Raw genomic sequence first — 17,431 nt, 5'->3', positions numbered from 1 at the left:
AATCATCTGAATCAACGAATTAACTCTAAACACCTGCAAAAGATTCCTGAGGCTTTTAAAAACTCCCAGCCTGGTTCATTATTCAAAACTGCAATCATGGGTAAGACTGCCGCCCTGACTGCTGTCCAGAAGGCCATCATTGACACCCTCAAGCAGGAGGGTAAGACACAGAAAGAAATTTCTGAACGAATAGGCTGTTCCCAGAGTGCTGTATCAAGGCACCTCAGTGGGAAGTCTGTGGGAAGGAAAAAGTGTGGCAGAAAACGCTGCACAATGAGAAGAGGTGACCGGACCCTGAGGAAGATTGTGGAGAAGAACCGATTCCAGATCTTGGGGGACCTATTCATGATTCCATCTGCGGAAAAGCTTTATGGAGATGAAGATTATATTTTTCAGCACGACCTGGCGCCTGCTCACAGTGCCAAAACCACTGGTAAATGGTTTACTGACCATGGTATTACTGTGCTCAATTGGCCTGCCAACTCTCCTGACCTGAACCCCATAGAGAATCTGTGGGATATTGTGAAGAGAAAGTTGAGAGACGCAAGACCCAACACTCTGGATGAGCTTAAGGCCGCTATCGAAGCATCCTGGGCCTCCATAACACCTCAGCAGTGCCACAGGCTGATTGCCTCCATGCCACGCTGCATTGAAGCAGTCATTTCTGAGAAAGGATTCCCGACCAAGTATTGAGTGCATAACTGAACATGATTATTTGAAGGTTGACTTTTTTTGTAGTAAAAACACTTTTCTTTTATTGGTCAGAATTTTTGTGAGATAGGAATTTTTGGTTTTCATGAGCTGTTTGCCAAAATCATCAATATTAAAACAATAAAAGGTTTGAACTACTTCAGTTGTGTGTAATGAATCTAAAATATATGAAAGTCTAATGTTTATCAGTACATTACAGAAAAAAAATGCACTTTATCACAATATGCTGATTTTTTAAGAAGGACCTGTAAAACTGAGATATGATCGGTCTAAAAAAAGAAAAAAAAAAACAAAGCGTAATTTTACATGAAATAAATAAAAAGTATGAAACATTACAGGGCCTAGGCTCATTTGAATTTACAATGATGGATGCCAGATGGTTTGTTTTCAGTTACCTTTAATACGTTTGTAAGTTTTGAAGAGAGATGATCCGTTTGAATAAACAGGTAAAGACATGTTATTACAGTAGATAACCTGTGCTAAAACTAAACAGAAGAACAGGAAACAATTTCTTAAATGTGGCAGCGTGATGATAAATGATTAGACTGGACACAGTGAATGTTCCTCGTTTGGAGTCTTTTTCTGGAAAACATTTAAATATGTGGCGCTTGTGCGCTATCATCACATATGGTGATGATAAATAAAAGTGGCAACAGGTGCACTGGAGAGCCACAGTGTCCACAGACCATTTCTCTACTTTCCCTCCTGACTGATTTTCCTTTTGTTTGGTTTTTAGCTACTGTTCTTGTCACTGCTGGTAGCCCAGATGCTTACAGCCAATTCTGGTTGCACAGGTAGTCCAACTCCTCCAGGATGGCACATCCATGCAAGAAAGTTTGCTGTGTCTCCGAGCTCAGTCTTGAGTATATGGAGGAGATACCAGGAGATGGGAGGTTGCACAAAGAGAGTTGGACAGGGCCATAGAAAGGCCTCACCCTAAAGGGCAAGATCTGTGTCTGCTCATTTCTACTAGGAGGAGCTGCCAGACTCCCACAGAATGACCTCCAGCAGGCTATTCCTGTGCATGTTAGTTATCAAACTGTCAGGAAAAGGTTTTGTGAAGGTGGCACAAGGTTCCAACATCCTTTAGTGGGCCCCGTGCTCACAGTCCAGTACCATATATCTGCATCTTCATCTGCAGCTATGTCAGCTGAGTTAAACCTTCTTCTACTGACCACTCTGTGCATGGTCACATGTTAACCAAGTTAAACAGCAAATGTATTCAGCACAAAATTAAAATATAAACCTAAATTGTTCCATGCCACCATTTTTATAAACTCTGACATCACAGAAAACTGCATAATGCACGATCTATAGCAAACACCAGTCAAACATTGGTGAACTTTACTGGTATTTCTGGAAGTTTTATGAATCTTCAGCTTTAACTGTAGAAAAAGAATTCTTCATCCTTTTATAATCTTTTCCTCCAGGAAACACCGCATCAGCTACAGGACAGTTAAGTAATGTACATTTTGCTGTTACACAAAAGAAAACAAACAAAACAAAAAAGCATCTGTGTAAACAACAAATATTTGTTTTATTTAAAATCTTTATACACTTTGACATATATTAGCCCAACATTACTGCGACATACACAAGCTAACATTTGTTTAACAATACCAATAGAAACGTATCTACAGGAGATTTAACCTAACTAAATGAAATCAATTTCACTGCACATGGATGAAACAAATCAAAGCAAAATCAAAGAATCAAAACAAAACAAGCGGGAGAAAAGGCAGCAAGTAAGGGAAATTCATTCTTCACAAATTTCTTTCAAAAGAAAGGCGAGCACAGCATAACTAACATGCTAAGATTGATTTAGCTGTCAGCAGTTGTAACAGGCAGTGGGAGAGTTTTATATGTGACACTATATCTATCACAATTAGACAGCACAAATTACCACAATGAAACACATGGGCTTAATTTTAGAAAGAGCCATACAGAGCAAAGCAGCAGCAGCTCCCTCTCTAAATGATGTGCCATAAGGTGGGCTGATATAGTGGCAACTAAAATCTCCATCCATTCACCTCTATTTATCCAATTCAGGGTTGAAGGGGTGCTGGAGCCTATTCGAGCTACCATAGGGTGACAGGCAGGATATACCTTGGACAGGTCGCTAGTATGTCACAGGGCTGCCACTAAAATTCATTTTGAGCAATCACTTGTATCGACAGAAGTTTCAAATGAAACCTTAGCAACCCTAATATCAAGCAGAATTTAACATTATTGTATATTGGACTAAATCAGCCATAAGGTTAGAGAGGCTTTTTTGTGGAAGCAAGTGTGTTTCAGGCAGATGAAAAACAGCCCCAAATGAAAAGCTCTTGAACTCATAAACAATTCACAAAAAACATAGAAAACATACCAAGTGTTTAAACTGAGAAAATGTACCTTTTAAAGACAAATATTAGCCCATTTTAAATTTGATGGCAGCAACTGATCTAAAAAAAAGACTCTTCTACTATGAAGCCACACTGCTGTAATAGAGCCAGTATGTTATTTATCACTGTCTTATGCAACAAATTCTCTGAAAAAATGTCATCAACATTTAGAGCATTGCTCTAAAATCTGTATATAACTATCAGCATTGATGGTGCCTTTCCAGATGTGCAAGTTGCCAATTTCATGGTCAGTAATGCACACCCATACCATCAGAAGTGTAACCTTTAGAAGGCCCATCTCTTCTTTAGTCCAGAGAATTGATCTGACCATAGAAAAGTTTTTCAATTTGTGCATTTTAAATGCATTTTGCCCAGAGAAGATGGTGGTGTTCCTGGACCATGTTCTTCTTTTTCTTTAACTTGGATTTGTCGTTGGCACAGTAAATTATGATTATGATTCACATACAGCAATTTCTGCAAGTGTTCCTGAGCCCATGTGGTGATTTCCACGACACAGGCATACTTTTTTGTAATGCAGTGCTATATTAAGGCCTGAAAATCACAGGACTGCAATGTTGATTTTGGGCTTTGTCCCTTGCGCACAGAGATTCCTCCACATTCTCATAATGCATTGATGATGTTATGTATTGTAGATTATGAGATATTCAAGCCTTTACAATTTTACATTGAGGGATGTTATTCTGATTTTTTTTCACAATTTAAAGACGCAGTTTTTATAGGTTGATGAAACTCTTCCTTTCTAAGATGCTCTTTTTATACCACATTACTGACCTGTCTTTCATGCAACTGAAAAATGTACAACAAGGAGACAACTTCTCACAAAAACAAAGCAGCTAGTCTGACTAAAAAGACGAAAAAACACGATTTTTCTTCTGTTTTTCTTATCTGTTTGTTAAAAGGTGGTTTGTTTCATGTCCTGACAGTATTTAGTTCAACAAGCGGTGACTTCCGGAAGCTTTTTTTAAAAAAAAGTCTCTAACTGATTTAGACAAGCTGCTTCGTCAGTTGTGAAGTGAACAAATATAAAGTAGATTTAATGAATTATGTGATTTTTTTTCTCTACACTGTTTTTCTCAACTGCATGAGAAATACTTCAGGAGAAGGCTTTAAGAAAAAAACTTCAGTGTGTCTGAATACATCTTCTCATGTCAGATTGTTAATTCTGACAAACTTATTACATGATACTGATTGAGATATTAACTGAACTTGACAAAAATAACATCTTAGTTCCAGTGTTGCAGCTGCCTTTTTTCACAGTTTCAAGTAAAGCAGATGAGCCACCGGTCTTCCTGTGGTTGAGGTTTTCATGTTGCAGTGAAAATAAAACATGAAACCACTAGGCCAAGCCAAGGCTTTTATTCTTTTACTTTCTGGCTTTTACACAAATGTTACTGAAGAAATGAACATTGATGGTTAACTGTAAAATAGTCAGATGTCAGATGTCTATTCATATTAACGTACAGAATTCACCTGCTTGCTGCTACTACTGCACACCCAATGTATATACATATATATATATAATGTTCTTCCTCTACACACCCCCCCCCCAATTCTTTTTGCACATGTCGAGGAGCGTGTCAGGCTACATTTCACTGTGTGTTATACTTGTATAACTATACATGTGACAAATAAAGAACCTTGAACTGCTGAAAACTGTGCATGTGGTTGAACTACTTAAGAATCTTGTGCACAAACGAGCTACTTTGTAAAAAACAAAAACAAAAAAAAAACAAAAAACAGGCATGTATCGTGGGACATCTGATAGCAACTCTAGCAGGTCACTAATCTATAGTTCTCTTCCCGTGTCCTCTTTTTTCTTCCAGAAGGAGTCAAAAGAAAAATAATACATCAGTGGATCCAGACAGCAGTTCAAAACAGTCAGACATGCCAGTGGGGTTATACTGGTTTTGCTTTTTGTAACTGCGTGTAGTGGCATGGGCAGAAAACATGTGCAGAATATAAGCAAGTTGATGGCAAAAATCAGCATTACGTTCACCTTGTTTCTGACCTTTGCAGAGTCACTGAGATGTTTGTGTAGAGTCCAGGAAACCATAACGGTGCACACAATGTTGACTGCTAGCATTGTGACCAGTAACACAATCTGAAGGTAAATAATTGCTGATCGTGTTACACTTTTATAATAATGAGATTGAAAACAAATGTGTTCTGTGTGGTTCTGTAAGTGTTTAAAAAATCCTATGCCCTCTGGGATATTTACCACCAGCAAAACCCCCCAGACGAGTGCTGCTCCTTTCCAGGCATTGCACGAGGTCCGAAGATGGCGAGACCTCAGAGGATAAACCACAGCCAGCAGTCGGTCCACGCTTATGAAGGTGATGAAGGAGGCGCTGGAGCGGAGGTTTTTGCGAAAGATTATTACGCTGAAGAGGCATGTGATAATTCCCAGCGGGGTGCCTGTTGCATGATGGTAGATCCTCATGGGCAAAGAGATGATGGCTAGCAGGTCTGAGAGTGCCAGGTTCACCATGAAGACAGCGTTGGGTGATTTGAGGCTGTGGCGGCGAAGAAGAATCCACAGTGAGACTGCGTTGAGTGGCAGACCTATCACCATAATGCAGCCAAAGATCCCAGCATAAACCCGGTCATCTTCTGTGGAGCTGTTTGATGTGTTCATGATGAGAAAAGAAATGTCTGAATGTCCTTTTTAAAGAACTGAAGCAGAGTGGCAAAGGTTCCTCTTTGTGTGGTTTTTCTTTGTGAGTGAGACGTGACTAGTTTGTGACTGTAACTAGTCTCACTACAGGAAACTCAAGCTCATCTCATAAGCTCTGCCTCTATATTTGTGCATTTTGAGTGTATTTTTATATTCTTGATTCTTTCCTTTGCAGTGGTTTAGTGTAGCACCCTCAAGGATTGACGTACGCACGATGTAGTTATAGAACAGGGGTTATTCTGTTCTTGGCAACCCGTGAGAACTGCTCACGGACAAACAATAAACAAAACATCACATCAAAATGCGCTCTTGTACTTAGTGCCAATCAATCAAAAGTCCTTAATTACAGAAAACAAAACATTTAAAACACACAAACCTCATGTGCTGACATCCAGGAGGTGCTAAATAGTCCTTTATGGCCTTATTGCCTTATCCTCCATCTTCTTTCTCAATTATTTCTACTCTTTGAACGATATTTTCTCCATGTGTGGAGCTAACTGTGAGCTGCAGCATGCAGACACCATGTGCGTTAGCAAAAAAGGAAACTGGGAGGAGATCAAGCTGTACCCTACACAATTCACCACCAGAGGGCGCAAAGAACAAAATCCAGACATACAGCTTAACAAACATCAAATGCAAAAGACCGTTACATTTAGTCTTGAGTTTAGTTCTTTTAATGTCTCTGAGTTTATTTTAATGGGGGAGGGGTTTTTTGTAATATAAACTTTACTTCTATACTGGGGCGATTCTAGGATCAGAGCTTTGGGGGTGCTGAGCACCCAGAGAGCTGCCCATCCAGGCAAGGTAAACTTTACTCATCACGATGAGACTTCTTCCCTGTCTCTGTTAGTCCCTGCATCCCTAAATGTCTCCAGTTGTCCCAAGTTCCCTCTGACTGTCTCCTTGGTGCATTTAAACCCCTGTTCCTCCCTGTCCTCATTGTCTGTTGTCTTCATCTCCATTATCAGTTATCATAATTTTACCCTCTCTGTGCAAGTCTGCAAATTTCTTTATTAAATCATAAGATTCTTAAATTCATCAAATCTCTCTGTGCCTGGGTCCTCGTCACAAAACATGACATCACTGTTTTGTACATTTTAACACAATTTAATCCCCACAGTTGTGAAAGAAAAGCAAAACACTTTTTTGACAAGTCTGTAACAAAACCATCAAATCTGATAAAGGTTATTTAAATGCTGCTAAAGAAGAATGGATTGGAATAAAAAACAAACAAACTGATGATGAAAATGATGCTCATAGTGAGTAAAAAGTAAACTGAGTGCATTTTTTGGACAGATTCACTTTTAAAGTATATGTATAATATAATACGGATACGTAAAAAAATACACTCCAAAAATAGAAGAGTCCTTGAAATGTACAAAATATTATTAAAAAATTAGAAAACTGAGACACCTTGGCCTATGGTACAATGTATATAATGTATGAAAAGATCTTTACTGCAGATGCTACTATGGCTCTGCAGATTTTTTCTTTTCTTTTAACCTATGTCGCCTCACCTTGAGGTTGGCAAATCTGTCTATCACATTTTGGTGGTCAAGTCTCTCAAGCATCTCTTTCTCAACTGACATCACAGCCAGGTGCTGGAGTCTGCTTTGACCCATGGTCCTTCTCAGCCAGGTATGGAGCTGACTCAAGAAACTAAATGACCTCTCACAGCTACAGCTGCTAACTGGGTTTGTTAGGGCAACCTGAATAACAGTTTTCAGTGTGGGGAAGATCTGATTATCCAGAAGATTGTACAATGTTAACATATCTGGAATGGCACCAGCCTCACTCTTGAGCTTCAAAAAGTCTTTGGTAACCGTGACTTCCTCTGACTGAAGCTCAATATGGTAATGCAGTGCCAGGGCTGACAACCCAGTTTGTTTTGCAGATTCTGTAGAGCAGCTTTAATATAGGGAGAACACAACTTCCAGATTGTATGAGTAAAATTAGTTGTTTCCCCCCCCTTTGCCAGTTTAACAGTTTCTGTTTTGCCTGTTAGTACTCCCTGTCTGTTTTCTTACCTGGTTCTGCCTGACCTTGTACTTTCTCCTCATGTTCCCCTTTTTCCTCTTTGGACTGACATTCATACACAAATAGATTGTATTCAATTAGATTAAAAAAATACTATTAAGATCACTAATAAAAAAGTCCTCTCTCAGTGTATTTTCAACCAAAAGGCAAATAACCAAACCACATGTACATCTAATAAAGGATACAAATATTGAAACACTGATCCAACATTATCCGTTATTGATGGATCATTTGATCTTACACTTTTACCTGAATGTGTCACGGGGCCGAGTGGCATGTACTGAACAGGACTCAGGTGCAGAAACCCAGAGCAGAGACAGCAGATGATGTAACAATTTATTAGGCTTAAGTGCAAAAAAAGAAAAGATAGCAAAGACAAAAAACAAAAGAAAACAATAAGACGTGGAGTTTGACGAGGCGTGGCCTGGGGAACGTGGCTAGGGCGAGGGAATGAGGCCTGAGATGCGGAGTGGAGCTGCGCAGGGAACAGTCACACTGAAGAGAGAAGATAGAGGAGTTAGGGAGGTAGTGGAGGCGTGCAGCTCGGATCTCAGCTGACCCTTCTCACCCTGGACACAGTCTGTTTGACCTGCTCCCCTCAGGCAGGAGGCTCCGGTCCATTCGCACCAGAACCTCTCGCCATAAGAACAGTTTCTTCCCCTCTGCTGTTGGACACATGAACAATAACCGTATGACTGTTCCCACCACTAACACATGACCCTACGCTGTGTTCACTGCATCATTCCATGTTTGGCACTGATCACCACCTGCACTCATGTATATATCTACTTAGCACTTTTAATTCTTATTCTCATGTCTATTTAAGCGTAATTTATGACAGTATGTTTGCACTGAAGCACTGCAGCAATTTCCTAATGTTGTAAACCTGCTCAACATTTGGCAATAAAACCCTTTCTGATTCTGATTCTGGAGGCAGCTCTGAAGTGGCCAGTTGTAAGAGTAGCAATTCTTACTTGCAGTAGGGGACATGGAGTGTTGAGAGGGGGGTGATGAGAATCCAGGGGGAGGCTGAGTGGCGTGGAAAGGCTGGCCTGAGATCCGGGGCTTCAGATGGAGTGTGATGGCAGGAGGGCAGGCAGGTGAGGCACAGAGAGATTTTCAAAATGATTGCTTGGTATCCTGAGTCGGGAGGTGGAGCGTGAGCCAAGGTGAATACAGCAACTGCAGCACAAGAGTCTTGTTAACAAGATAGATCACAGCAAGCACTTGAAGTATAAGGCCTGTTACCAACATGTGTTGATGATGAACTGGCAGTGAATGAACATCAACGTGTGGTTTAAATCCCTCTGGCTTGATTGCCTGCAATAGGCTCCAGGTGTGCAGGAGCTGGAGTTGGCCCTGCCCAGGGGCGGATCCCAGGTCAGTTCAGGAGCCTTATGGAAATTCCAGTCACCCACCGCAGACCATGACAGAATGTGGCTCCTTCTTTTGAAAAAACTTCCTCATATCCATTATGAGCCTGGCTGTCTCTCTGTGTACACACACACACACACACACACACACACACACACACACACACACACACACACACACACAGAACAGGAGCTATAAGGTTAATGGGCATCCAGTCAGTTAGCTAGTTAGTACCTTGGGTTCAATATCGGTACATGCACATATGACAAAATAACCAGTTTCTCTCATTACATTTCAAACAGGACAGTGGTAACAACAGCAGGCTACGGACAATGTTAAGTTTTAGATTTTAAATAGGCTATATACATTTCAATGACATCAACAGGACAGTCAAATAGCGCTGGTTTTACTACAGAGTAGGACGGATTGTAGGGTAGCAAACATCGTCGGAAGTTTTCAACACTGCAGGTTACCTGTTATAATGTTTTTCCAGCTAAAAAGAAACATGGCCTGACTCCTACCTAACTATATAAAGAGTAACTGAAAGTTAAATGCAGCTAACATGTCCTGTTTCCCAGGTGGTGTTACCCTTTTCCCTGCGGTGGGGAGAGGCAGACCGCCCCGACTCCGCAGCAGCAGGGAGGCCCCACACTCCAGACCGCAGTTGGACGGCCAACTCCTCCTAGCCCCCCCCGCTCCAGCAGGCCGCAGAGAACGGGGGTGAGAGAAGACCACCACCACCTGGGTCTGGGTGCAGTTCCCCCCTCCAGGGGCAAGGGTACCTAGACCCGGTTCGTAGAGTACGCTTGGGGAGTGTGATCGTGTGTACAGCGTCTCTTTATGTCTGTATCCACGTTGGTTGAGTGTGGAGTAAGTGCATATGAGAGCATGAGGGTGGGGATGGATGTTTGTATCTGTGTGTGCCTGTATGTCTGTGTCTATATGTCAGGTTGGGTATCAGACGCCACCTCTCTGGGGACATCTCAGGCCCTCCAAGGTTTGGAGGCCTATCTCCACCCACCACTTCCCCTGCCAGTGGCGGACTCCCTCAGGTGTCGGTGCGTTGGTGGTTCTTTGTGTCTGGGGGTGGGCGTCCGGGTACACACCGGCTCACTCCTTGGAGGCCGCTTATCGGTGCCTGGAGCCTGGGGCTCGCTCGGGCCACTTCGGAGGTGGGGCTCGGTCACTCAGGCACAGCTGGGTGCCGGCGGAGCTCACGGGCGCGTCACTGCAACTCCCCCTGGCTTCTGCTCCGCGGCTGCTGAGTGAGCCCTCATCTGGGACTCTCCTCAGCTCTTACTGGGACAGTGGCGCGGCTGCCCCTCTGTTGGTCTTCCTTGGTCTCTTGTGTTCTGGGGACCTCTGGATGTCTGGAGTTTTGATCTCCTCCATACCTGCTTCATACCCTGGAGGACGGGGCTGTGGCTCCCCACACTCCCTAGCAGATCGTTACATGGAGAAACCTTTGGAATGCAAGCATGCTGATCCACACAGGTATGCACACAGGTGTACACACGGGTATTCACAGACGCGGACTACAGCTTTCTTGGCTGCTGCCTCAAAGCACATTGTACGCTGTCTATCTTGCGTGCTGCACAATATCGTTTATTATTTAGTATCTACTGATATCTACTGCTAGCTAGTTTATTGTGATGGTGCCGGTTTTTTTTATTATGTTGCTCTTTGTTGTTTGCTTTCTCTTCTGTTTTTTTTCTCCATACAGGTGACCCAGGTGTTTTGTTTGTTTTTCTTTCTTTCTTCTCCCCCTTCTCACCGTCTCTTCTCCCCTTTGGTTTTCTTTCTCTCCCTCTCTTTCTTTCATTCTCTTTCCCTGTCCTATCCCCCAGTCATGTCTGTCCCGTTTGTAGCAACTGAAAATAAAATAAATTCATAATTATAATAAAGGTCAATCAAATGGACCAATATGGCAAGGCCATGATGATCCACTTGGTAAAATAAATCCGCTTGGCATCTTTCTTGGCCTTAAGACAACAATTCTGATGGCTAAAGATCCAAACGGGACACAAAAAACAAAAAAAAACAAAATAGTCAACAGGGTCGCAAGAAGCGTGTGGAAAAACCAAGGCACAAAATAACTGCCCATGAACTGAGAAAAGTCAAGCGTGCAGCTGCCAAGATGCCACTTGCCACCAGTTTGGCCATATTTCAGAGCTGCAACATCACTGGAGTGCCCAAAAGCACAAGGTGTGCAATACTCAGAGACATGGCCAAGGTAAGAAAGGCTGAAAGACGACCACCACTGAACAAGACACACAAGCTGAAACGTCAAGACTGGGCCAAGAAATATCTCAAGACTGGTTTTTCTAAGGTTTTATGGACTGATGAAATGAGAGTGAGTCTTGATGGGCCAGATGGATGGGCCCGTGGCTGGATTGGTAAAGGGCAGAGAGCTCCAGTCCGACTCAGACACCAGCAAGGTGGAGGTGGAGTACTGGTTTGGGCTGGTATCATCAAAGATGAGCTTGTGGGGCCTTTTCGGGTTGAGGATGGAGTCAAGCTCAACTCCCAGTCCTACTGCCAGTTTCTGGAAGACACCTTCTTCAAGCAGTGGTACAGGAAGAAGTCTGCATCCTTCAAGAAAAACATGATTTTCATGCAGGACAATGCTCCATCACACGCGTCCAAGTACTCCACAGCGTGGCTGGCAAGAAAGGGTATAAAAGAAGAAAAACTAATGACATGGCCACCTCGTTCACCTGATCTGAACCCCATTGAGAACCTGTGGTCCATCATCAAATGTGAGATTTACAAGGAGGGAAAACAGTACACCTCTCTGAACAGTGTCTGGGAGGCTGTGGTTGCTGCTGCACGCAATGTTGATGGTGAACAGATCAAAACACTGACAGAATGCATGGATGGCAGGCTTTTGAGTGTCCTTGCAAAGAAAGGTGGCTATATTGGTCGCTGATTTGTTTTTGTTTGGTTTTTGAATGTCAGAAATGTATATTTGTGAATGTGGAGATGTTATATTGGTGTCACTGGTAAAAATAAATAATTGAAATGGGAAAAAAACCCAAAACAAAACAAAACAAAAAACATGTCCTGTTTTAAGCCAGGCACTCCCACCTCCGCTCAGCCACTATTGCTCTGGCAGCAACGGTGCTAGAGCCAGAGCAGGGGAGAGCCGAGCTGGAACAAACCATTTTGGGAGGGGGGAGGGGTTATCTATACTTTTGTTGTTAAAATGTTCCATCTCAAGTAAGTACTGTATGCTTTTTATATTTTTAGTAGTGTGTCCCACAAACAGCAAATATTTTCAAAAAAAAGTAAGAAATCTTTGGGGGTGCTTTGATTTATTTTGGGGGGTGATGAAGCACCCCCAAAATGCTGAAGCACCCCCAAAAATGAGCTAAAATCGCCCCTGCTTCTATAAAGTATTTTCCCAGTTCAGGTTCCCTGTTGCATTTAGGTTTGTCTTGTTTATTGTGTCAGCCAAAATACAAAATAAACGTCTTGTTTTCTTTTACCAATCTCTCCTGTGTCGTCTTCATTCTGGTGCTCACTGATTGGTCTCACACAATCTGCAGCCTCAGATCATGATGGTTTAGAAATATTGGAAATGACAGTATTATTTTTGAGTTGCGTTTTTAATCTAGGCCATAGGTGTCAAACTCTGACCCGCGGGCCAAATTTGGCCCGCAGCCTAATTACATTTGGCCCGCGAAGCCATACCAAATTACTATTAGAGCTGGCCTACTGGTATTATACAGCTAATATATATATTGTTTAGTATTAAGCTTTGCTTGTTACATATTCAGTTTTTCAGCAAAACTTGTTTGAATCCATAAGAAAAGATTCATTCTTATATCTAGAGGAAGATTCTTTTTTCAATAAATATTAACGTTAGCCCGCGACTTTGTTCCAGTTTTGAATTTTGGCCCACTTTGTATTTGAGTTTGACACCCCTGATCTAGGCCATTGTAACCACTGTGACTCCACTGCAGGCAGGACCATGATAAAGTTCACACATAAATGGCTTCCAAACTGAAGTTCACTAATCTGCAGTCAGCTTGCCTTATTTCCTTCCCTCACTTTTTTTTTTCACTTTCAAGAACATTGAAAATAAAACAAATAACAAGTCAATTAAATTTTTAGAGTTTTGTTATTTTAAGTATTGTGTAATTTAGGGATTTTCCCCATCTTATACTTAAATAAGATATTTTTCGTCACTGTTCAGCTGTACACATAAAAATGAAATATGGACTGTCTAAAAAAAAAGAGAGCGTAATTTTACATGAAATAAATAAAAAGTATGAAACATTACAGGGCCTAGGCTCATTTGAATTTACAATGATGGATGCCAGATGGTTTGTTTTCAGTTACCTTTAATACGTTTGTAAGTTTTGAAGAGAGATGATCCGTTTGAATAAACAGGTAAAGACATGTTATTACAGTAGATAACCTGTGCTAAAACTAAACAGAAGAACAGGAAACAATTTCTTAAATGTGGCAGCGTGATGATAAATGATTAGACTGGACACAGTGAATGTTCCTCGTTTGGAGTCTTTTTCTGGAAAACATTTAAATATGTGGCGCTTGTGCGCTATCATCACATATGGTGATGATAAATAAAAGTGGCAACAGGTGCACTGGAGAGCCACAGTGTCCACAGACCATTTCTCTACTTTCCCTCCTGACTGATTTTCCTTTTGTTTGGTTTTTAGCTACTGTTCTTGTCACTGCTGGTAGCCCAGATGCTTACAGCCAATTCTGGTTGCACAGGTAGTCCAACTCCTCCAGGATGGCACATCCATGCAAGAAAGTTTGCTGTGTCTCCGAGCTCAGTCTTGAGTATATGGAGGAGATACCAGGAGATGGGAGGTTGCACAAAGAGAGTTGGACAGGGCCATAGAAAGGCCTCACCCTAAAGGGCAAGATCTGTGTCTGCTCATTTCTACTAGGAGGAGCTGCCAGACTCCCACAGAATGACCTCCAGCAGGCTATTCCTGTGCATGTTAGTTATCAAACTGTCAGGAAAAGGTTTTGTGAAGGTGGCACAAGGTTCCAACATCCTTTAGTGGGCCCCGTGCTCACAGTCCAGTACCATATATCTGCATCTTCATCTGCAGCTATGTCAGCTGAGTTAAACCTTCTTCTACTGACCACTCTGTGCATGGTCACATGTTAACCAAGTTAAACAGCAAATGTATTCAGCACAAAATTAAAATATAAACCTAAATTGTTCCATGCCACCATTTTTATAAACTCTGACATCACAGAAAAGTGGATAATGCACGATCTATAGCAAACACCAGTCAAACATTGGTGAACTTTACTGGTATTTCTGGAAGTTTTATGAATCTTCAGCTTTAACTGTAGAAAAAGAATTCTTCATCCTTTTATAATCTTTTCCTCCAGGAAACACCGCATCAGCTACAGGACAGTTAAGTAATGTACATTTTGCTGTTACACAAAAGAAAACAAACAAAACAAAAAAGCATCTGTGTAAACAACAAATATTTGTTTTATTTAAAATCTTTATACACTTTGACATATATTAGCCCAACATTACTGCGACATACACAAGCTAACATTTGTTTAACAATACCAATAGAAACGTATCTACAGGAGATTTAACCTAACTAAATGAAATCAATTTCACTGCACATAGATGAAACAAATCAAAGCAAAATCAAAGAATCAAAACAAAACAAGCGGGAGAAAAGGCAGCAAGTAAGGGAAATTCATTCTTCACAAATTTCTTTCAAAAGAAAGGCGAGCACAGCATAACTAACATGCTAAGATTGATTTAGCTGTCAGCAGTTGTAACAGGCAGTGGGAGAGTTTTATATGTGACACTATATCTATCACAATTAGACAGCACAAATTACCACAATGAAACACTTGGGCTTAATTTTAGAAAGAGCCATACAGAGCAAAGCAGCAGCAGCTCCCTCTCTAAATGATGTGCCATAAGGTGGGCTGATATAGTGGCAACTAAAATCTCCATCCATTCACCTCTATTTATCCAATTCACAGTTGAAGGGGTGCTGGAGCCTATTCGAGCTACCATAGGGTGACAGGCAGGGTATACCTTGGACAGGTCGCTAGTATGTCACAGGGCTGCCACTAAAATTCATTTTGAGCAATCACTTGTATCGACAGAAGTTTCAACTGAAACCTTAGCAACCCTAATATCAAGCAGAATTTAACATTATTGTATATTGGACTAAATCAGCCATAAGGTTAGAGAGGCTTTTTTGTGGAAGCAAGTGTGTTTCAGGCAGATGAAAAACAGCCCCAAATGAAAAGCTCTTGAACTCATAAACAATTCACAAAAAAACATAGAAAACATACCAAGTGTTTAAACTGAGAAAATGTACCTTTTAAAGACAAATATTAGCCCATTTTAAATTTGATGGCAGCAACTGATCTATAAAAAGACTCTTCTACTATGAAGCCACACTGCTGTAATAGAGCCAGTATGTTATTTATCACTGTCTTATGCAACAAATTCTCTGAAAAAATGTCATCAACATTTAGAGCATTGCTCTAAAATCTGTATATAACTATCAGCATTGATGGTGCCTTTCCAGATGTGCAAGTTGCCAATTTCATGGTCAGTAATGCACACCCATACCATCAGAAGTGTAACCTTTAGAAGGCCCATCTCTTCTTTAGTCCAGAGAATTGATCTGACCATAGAAAAGTTTTTCAATTTGTGCATTTTAAATGCATTTTGCCCAGAGAAGATGGTGGTGTTCCTGGACCATGTTCTTCTTTTTCTTTAACTTGGATTTGCCGTTGGCACAGTAAATTATGATTATGATTCACATACAGCAATTTCTGCAAGTGTTCCTGAGCCCATGTGGTGATTTCCACGACACAGGCATACTTTTTTGTAATGCAGTGCTATATTAAGGCCTGAAAATCACAGGACTGCAATGTTGATTTTGGGCTTTGTCCCTTGCGCACAGAGATTCCTCCACATTCTCATAATGCATTGATGGTGTTATGTATTGTAGATTATGAGATATTCAAGCCTTTACAATTTTACATTGAGGGATGTTATTCTGATTTTTTTTCACAATTTAGAGATGCAGTTTTTATAGATTGATGAAACTCTTCCTTTCTAAGATGCTCTTTTTATACCACATTACTGACCTGTCTTTCATGCAACTGAAAAATGTACAACAAGGAGACAACTTATCACAAAAACAAAGCAGCTAGTCTGACTAAAAAGACGAAAAAACACAATTTTTCTTCTGTTTTTCTTATCTGTTTGTTAAAAGGTGGTTTGTTTCATGTCCTGACAGTATTTAGTTCAACAAGCGGTGACTTCCAGAAGCTTTCTAACTGATTTAGACAAGCTGCTTCCTCAGTTGTGAACACTGTTTCCAACTCCTCAGTAAGGAAAATCGGTTGTCCTAAAAGTCGCTAGAAGTCGCTAAATGACGTCCTCGCCTAATTTGCATAATTGGTCATGCTAATCTAATTGTAATCTATGTTGTTGGAGAGAGAAATAACATCGTGGAAGAGACATAAAGTGAGTAAAAAACGTCCTAAATGCATTTAGAGTTTATTTAGAACTACAAATTAAATTTCTTTTAGCAATTATTGTTTTTTTTTTTAATGTCACAATTCCAACCCTGCTCCTTTACCCGGGCCTGGACCGGCAAGTGACCCGAAATAGGCACTCTGGTGAAGTTACTTTGTGTGTGTGTGTTTATAAGTAGTTTTAAACCTTGTGATCCACAAAACAGCATAAGAGTAAAAGAGTAAAAGAAGAACTGACTGCGTTACAGCACCCGCTGCTTGTTGAGAGTAAAAGAGATACGCGCTTTCACGTCTTTTTTTAGCGACTTTTTTTTTTTTAGAAAAAAAGTCGCTAAGGGGTCTGAAAACTCGCTATATATAGCGACAAAGTCGCTAAGTTGGCAACACTGGTTGTGAAGTGAACAAATATAAAGTAGATTTAATCAATTATGTGATTTGCTGCCTTTTCCCATACTTTCTGTAGCTGAGGCTTTCATGTTGCAGTGAAAATAAAATATGAAGCCACTAACCCAAGCCTTTGCTTTTGCTGTTTCAGTCTCTGGCTTTCACGCAAATGTTGCTGAAGAAATGAATATTGATGGTTAACTGCTGAAAACTTTGCATGTGGTTGAACTACTTAAGAATCTTGTGCACAAACGAGCTACTTTGTTAAAAACAAAAAAACAGGCATTTATCATGGGACATCTGATAGCAACTCTAGCAGGTCACTAAT

The 17,431-nt window shown here is 40.9% G+C and overlaps 1 protein-coding gene across 2 annotated transcripts; it reads right to left on the bottom strand.

Annotated features, from left to right (window-relative positions):
• Positions 1–1,214: 1,214 nt before the first annotated feature.
• Positions 1,215–6,318, bottom strand: LOC308401667 (lysophosphatidic acid receptor 6-like). 2 transcript variants are annotated; one of them, XM_080889992.1, is made up of 2 exons: positions 6,167–6,318; positions 1,215–6,052 (listed from the first exon to the last, which is right to left on the bottom strand). In XM_080889992.1, the coding sequence occupies exon 2, from the start codon at positions 5,749–5,751 to the stop codon at positions 4,903–4,905; it is 849 nt and encodes a 282-aa protein (XP_080746118.1). In that variant the 5' UTR covers positions 5,752–6,052; positions 6,167–6,318; the 3' UTR covers positions 1,215–4,902. The 2 variants fall into 2 exon arrangements, with proteins under 2 accessions (XP_080746118.1, XP_080746119.1); XM_080889993.1 differs by having other exon boundaries at positions 1,215–5,734.
• Positions 6,319–17,431: the final 11,113 nt, after the last annotated feature.

The sequence above is a fragment of the Rhamphochromis sp. 'chilingali' genome (genome assembly GCF_963969265.1).
Source record: "Rhamphochromis sp. 'chilingali' genome assembly, chromosome: 8".
Lineage (NCBI taxonomy): Eukaryota > Metazoa > Chordata > Actinopteri > Cichliformes > Cichlidae > Rhamphochromis > Rhamphochromis sp. 'chilingali'.
The sequence above is the reverse complement of the archived record's forward strand: the minus strand, read 5'-3'. Positions and strand labels throughout refer to the sequence as shown.

What these genes read in the sequence shown, in the direction of transcription:
- LOC308401667 (XM_080889992.1), bottom strand. Translation starts at nt 5,751, where the DNA reads ATGAACACATCAAACAGCTCCACAGAAGATGACCGGGTTTATGCTGGG.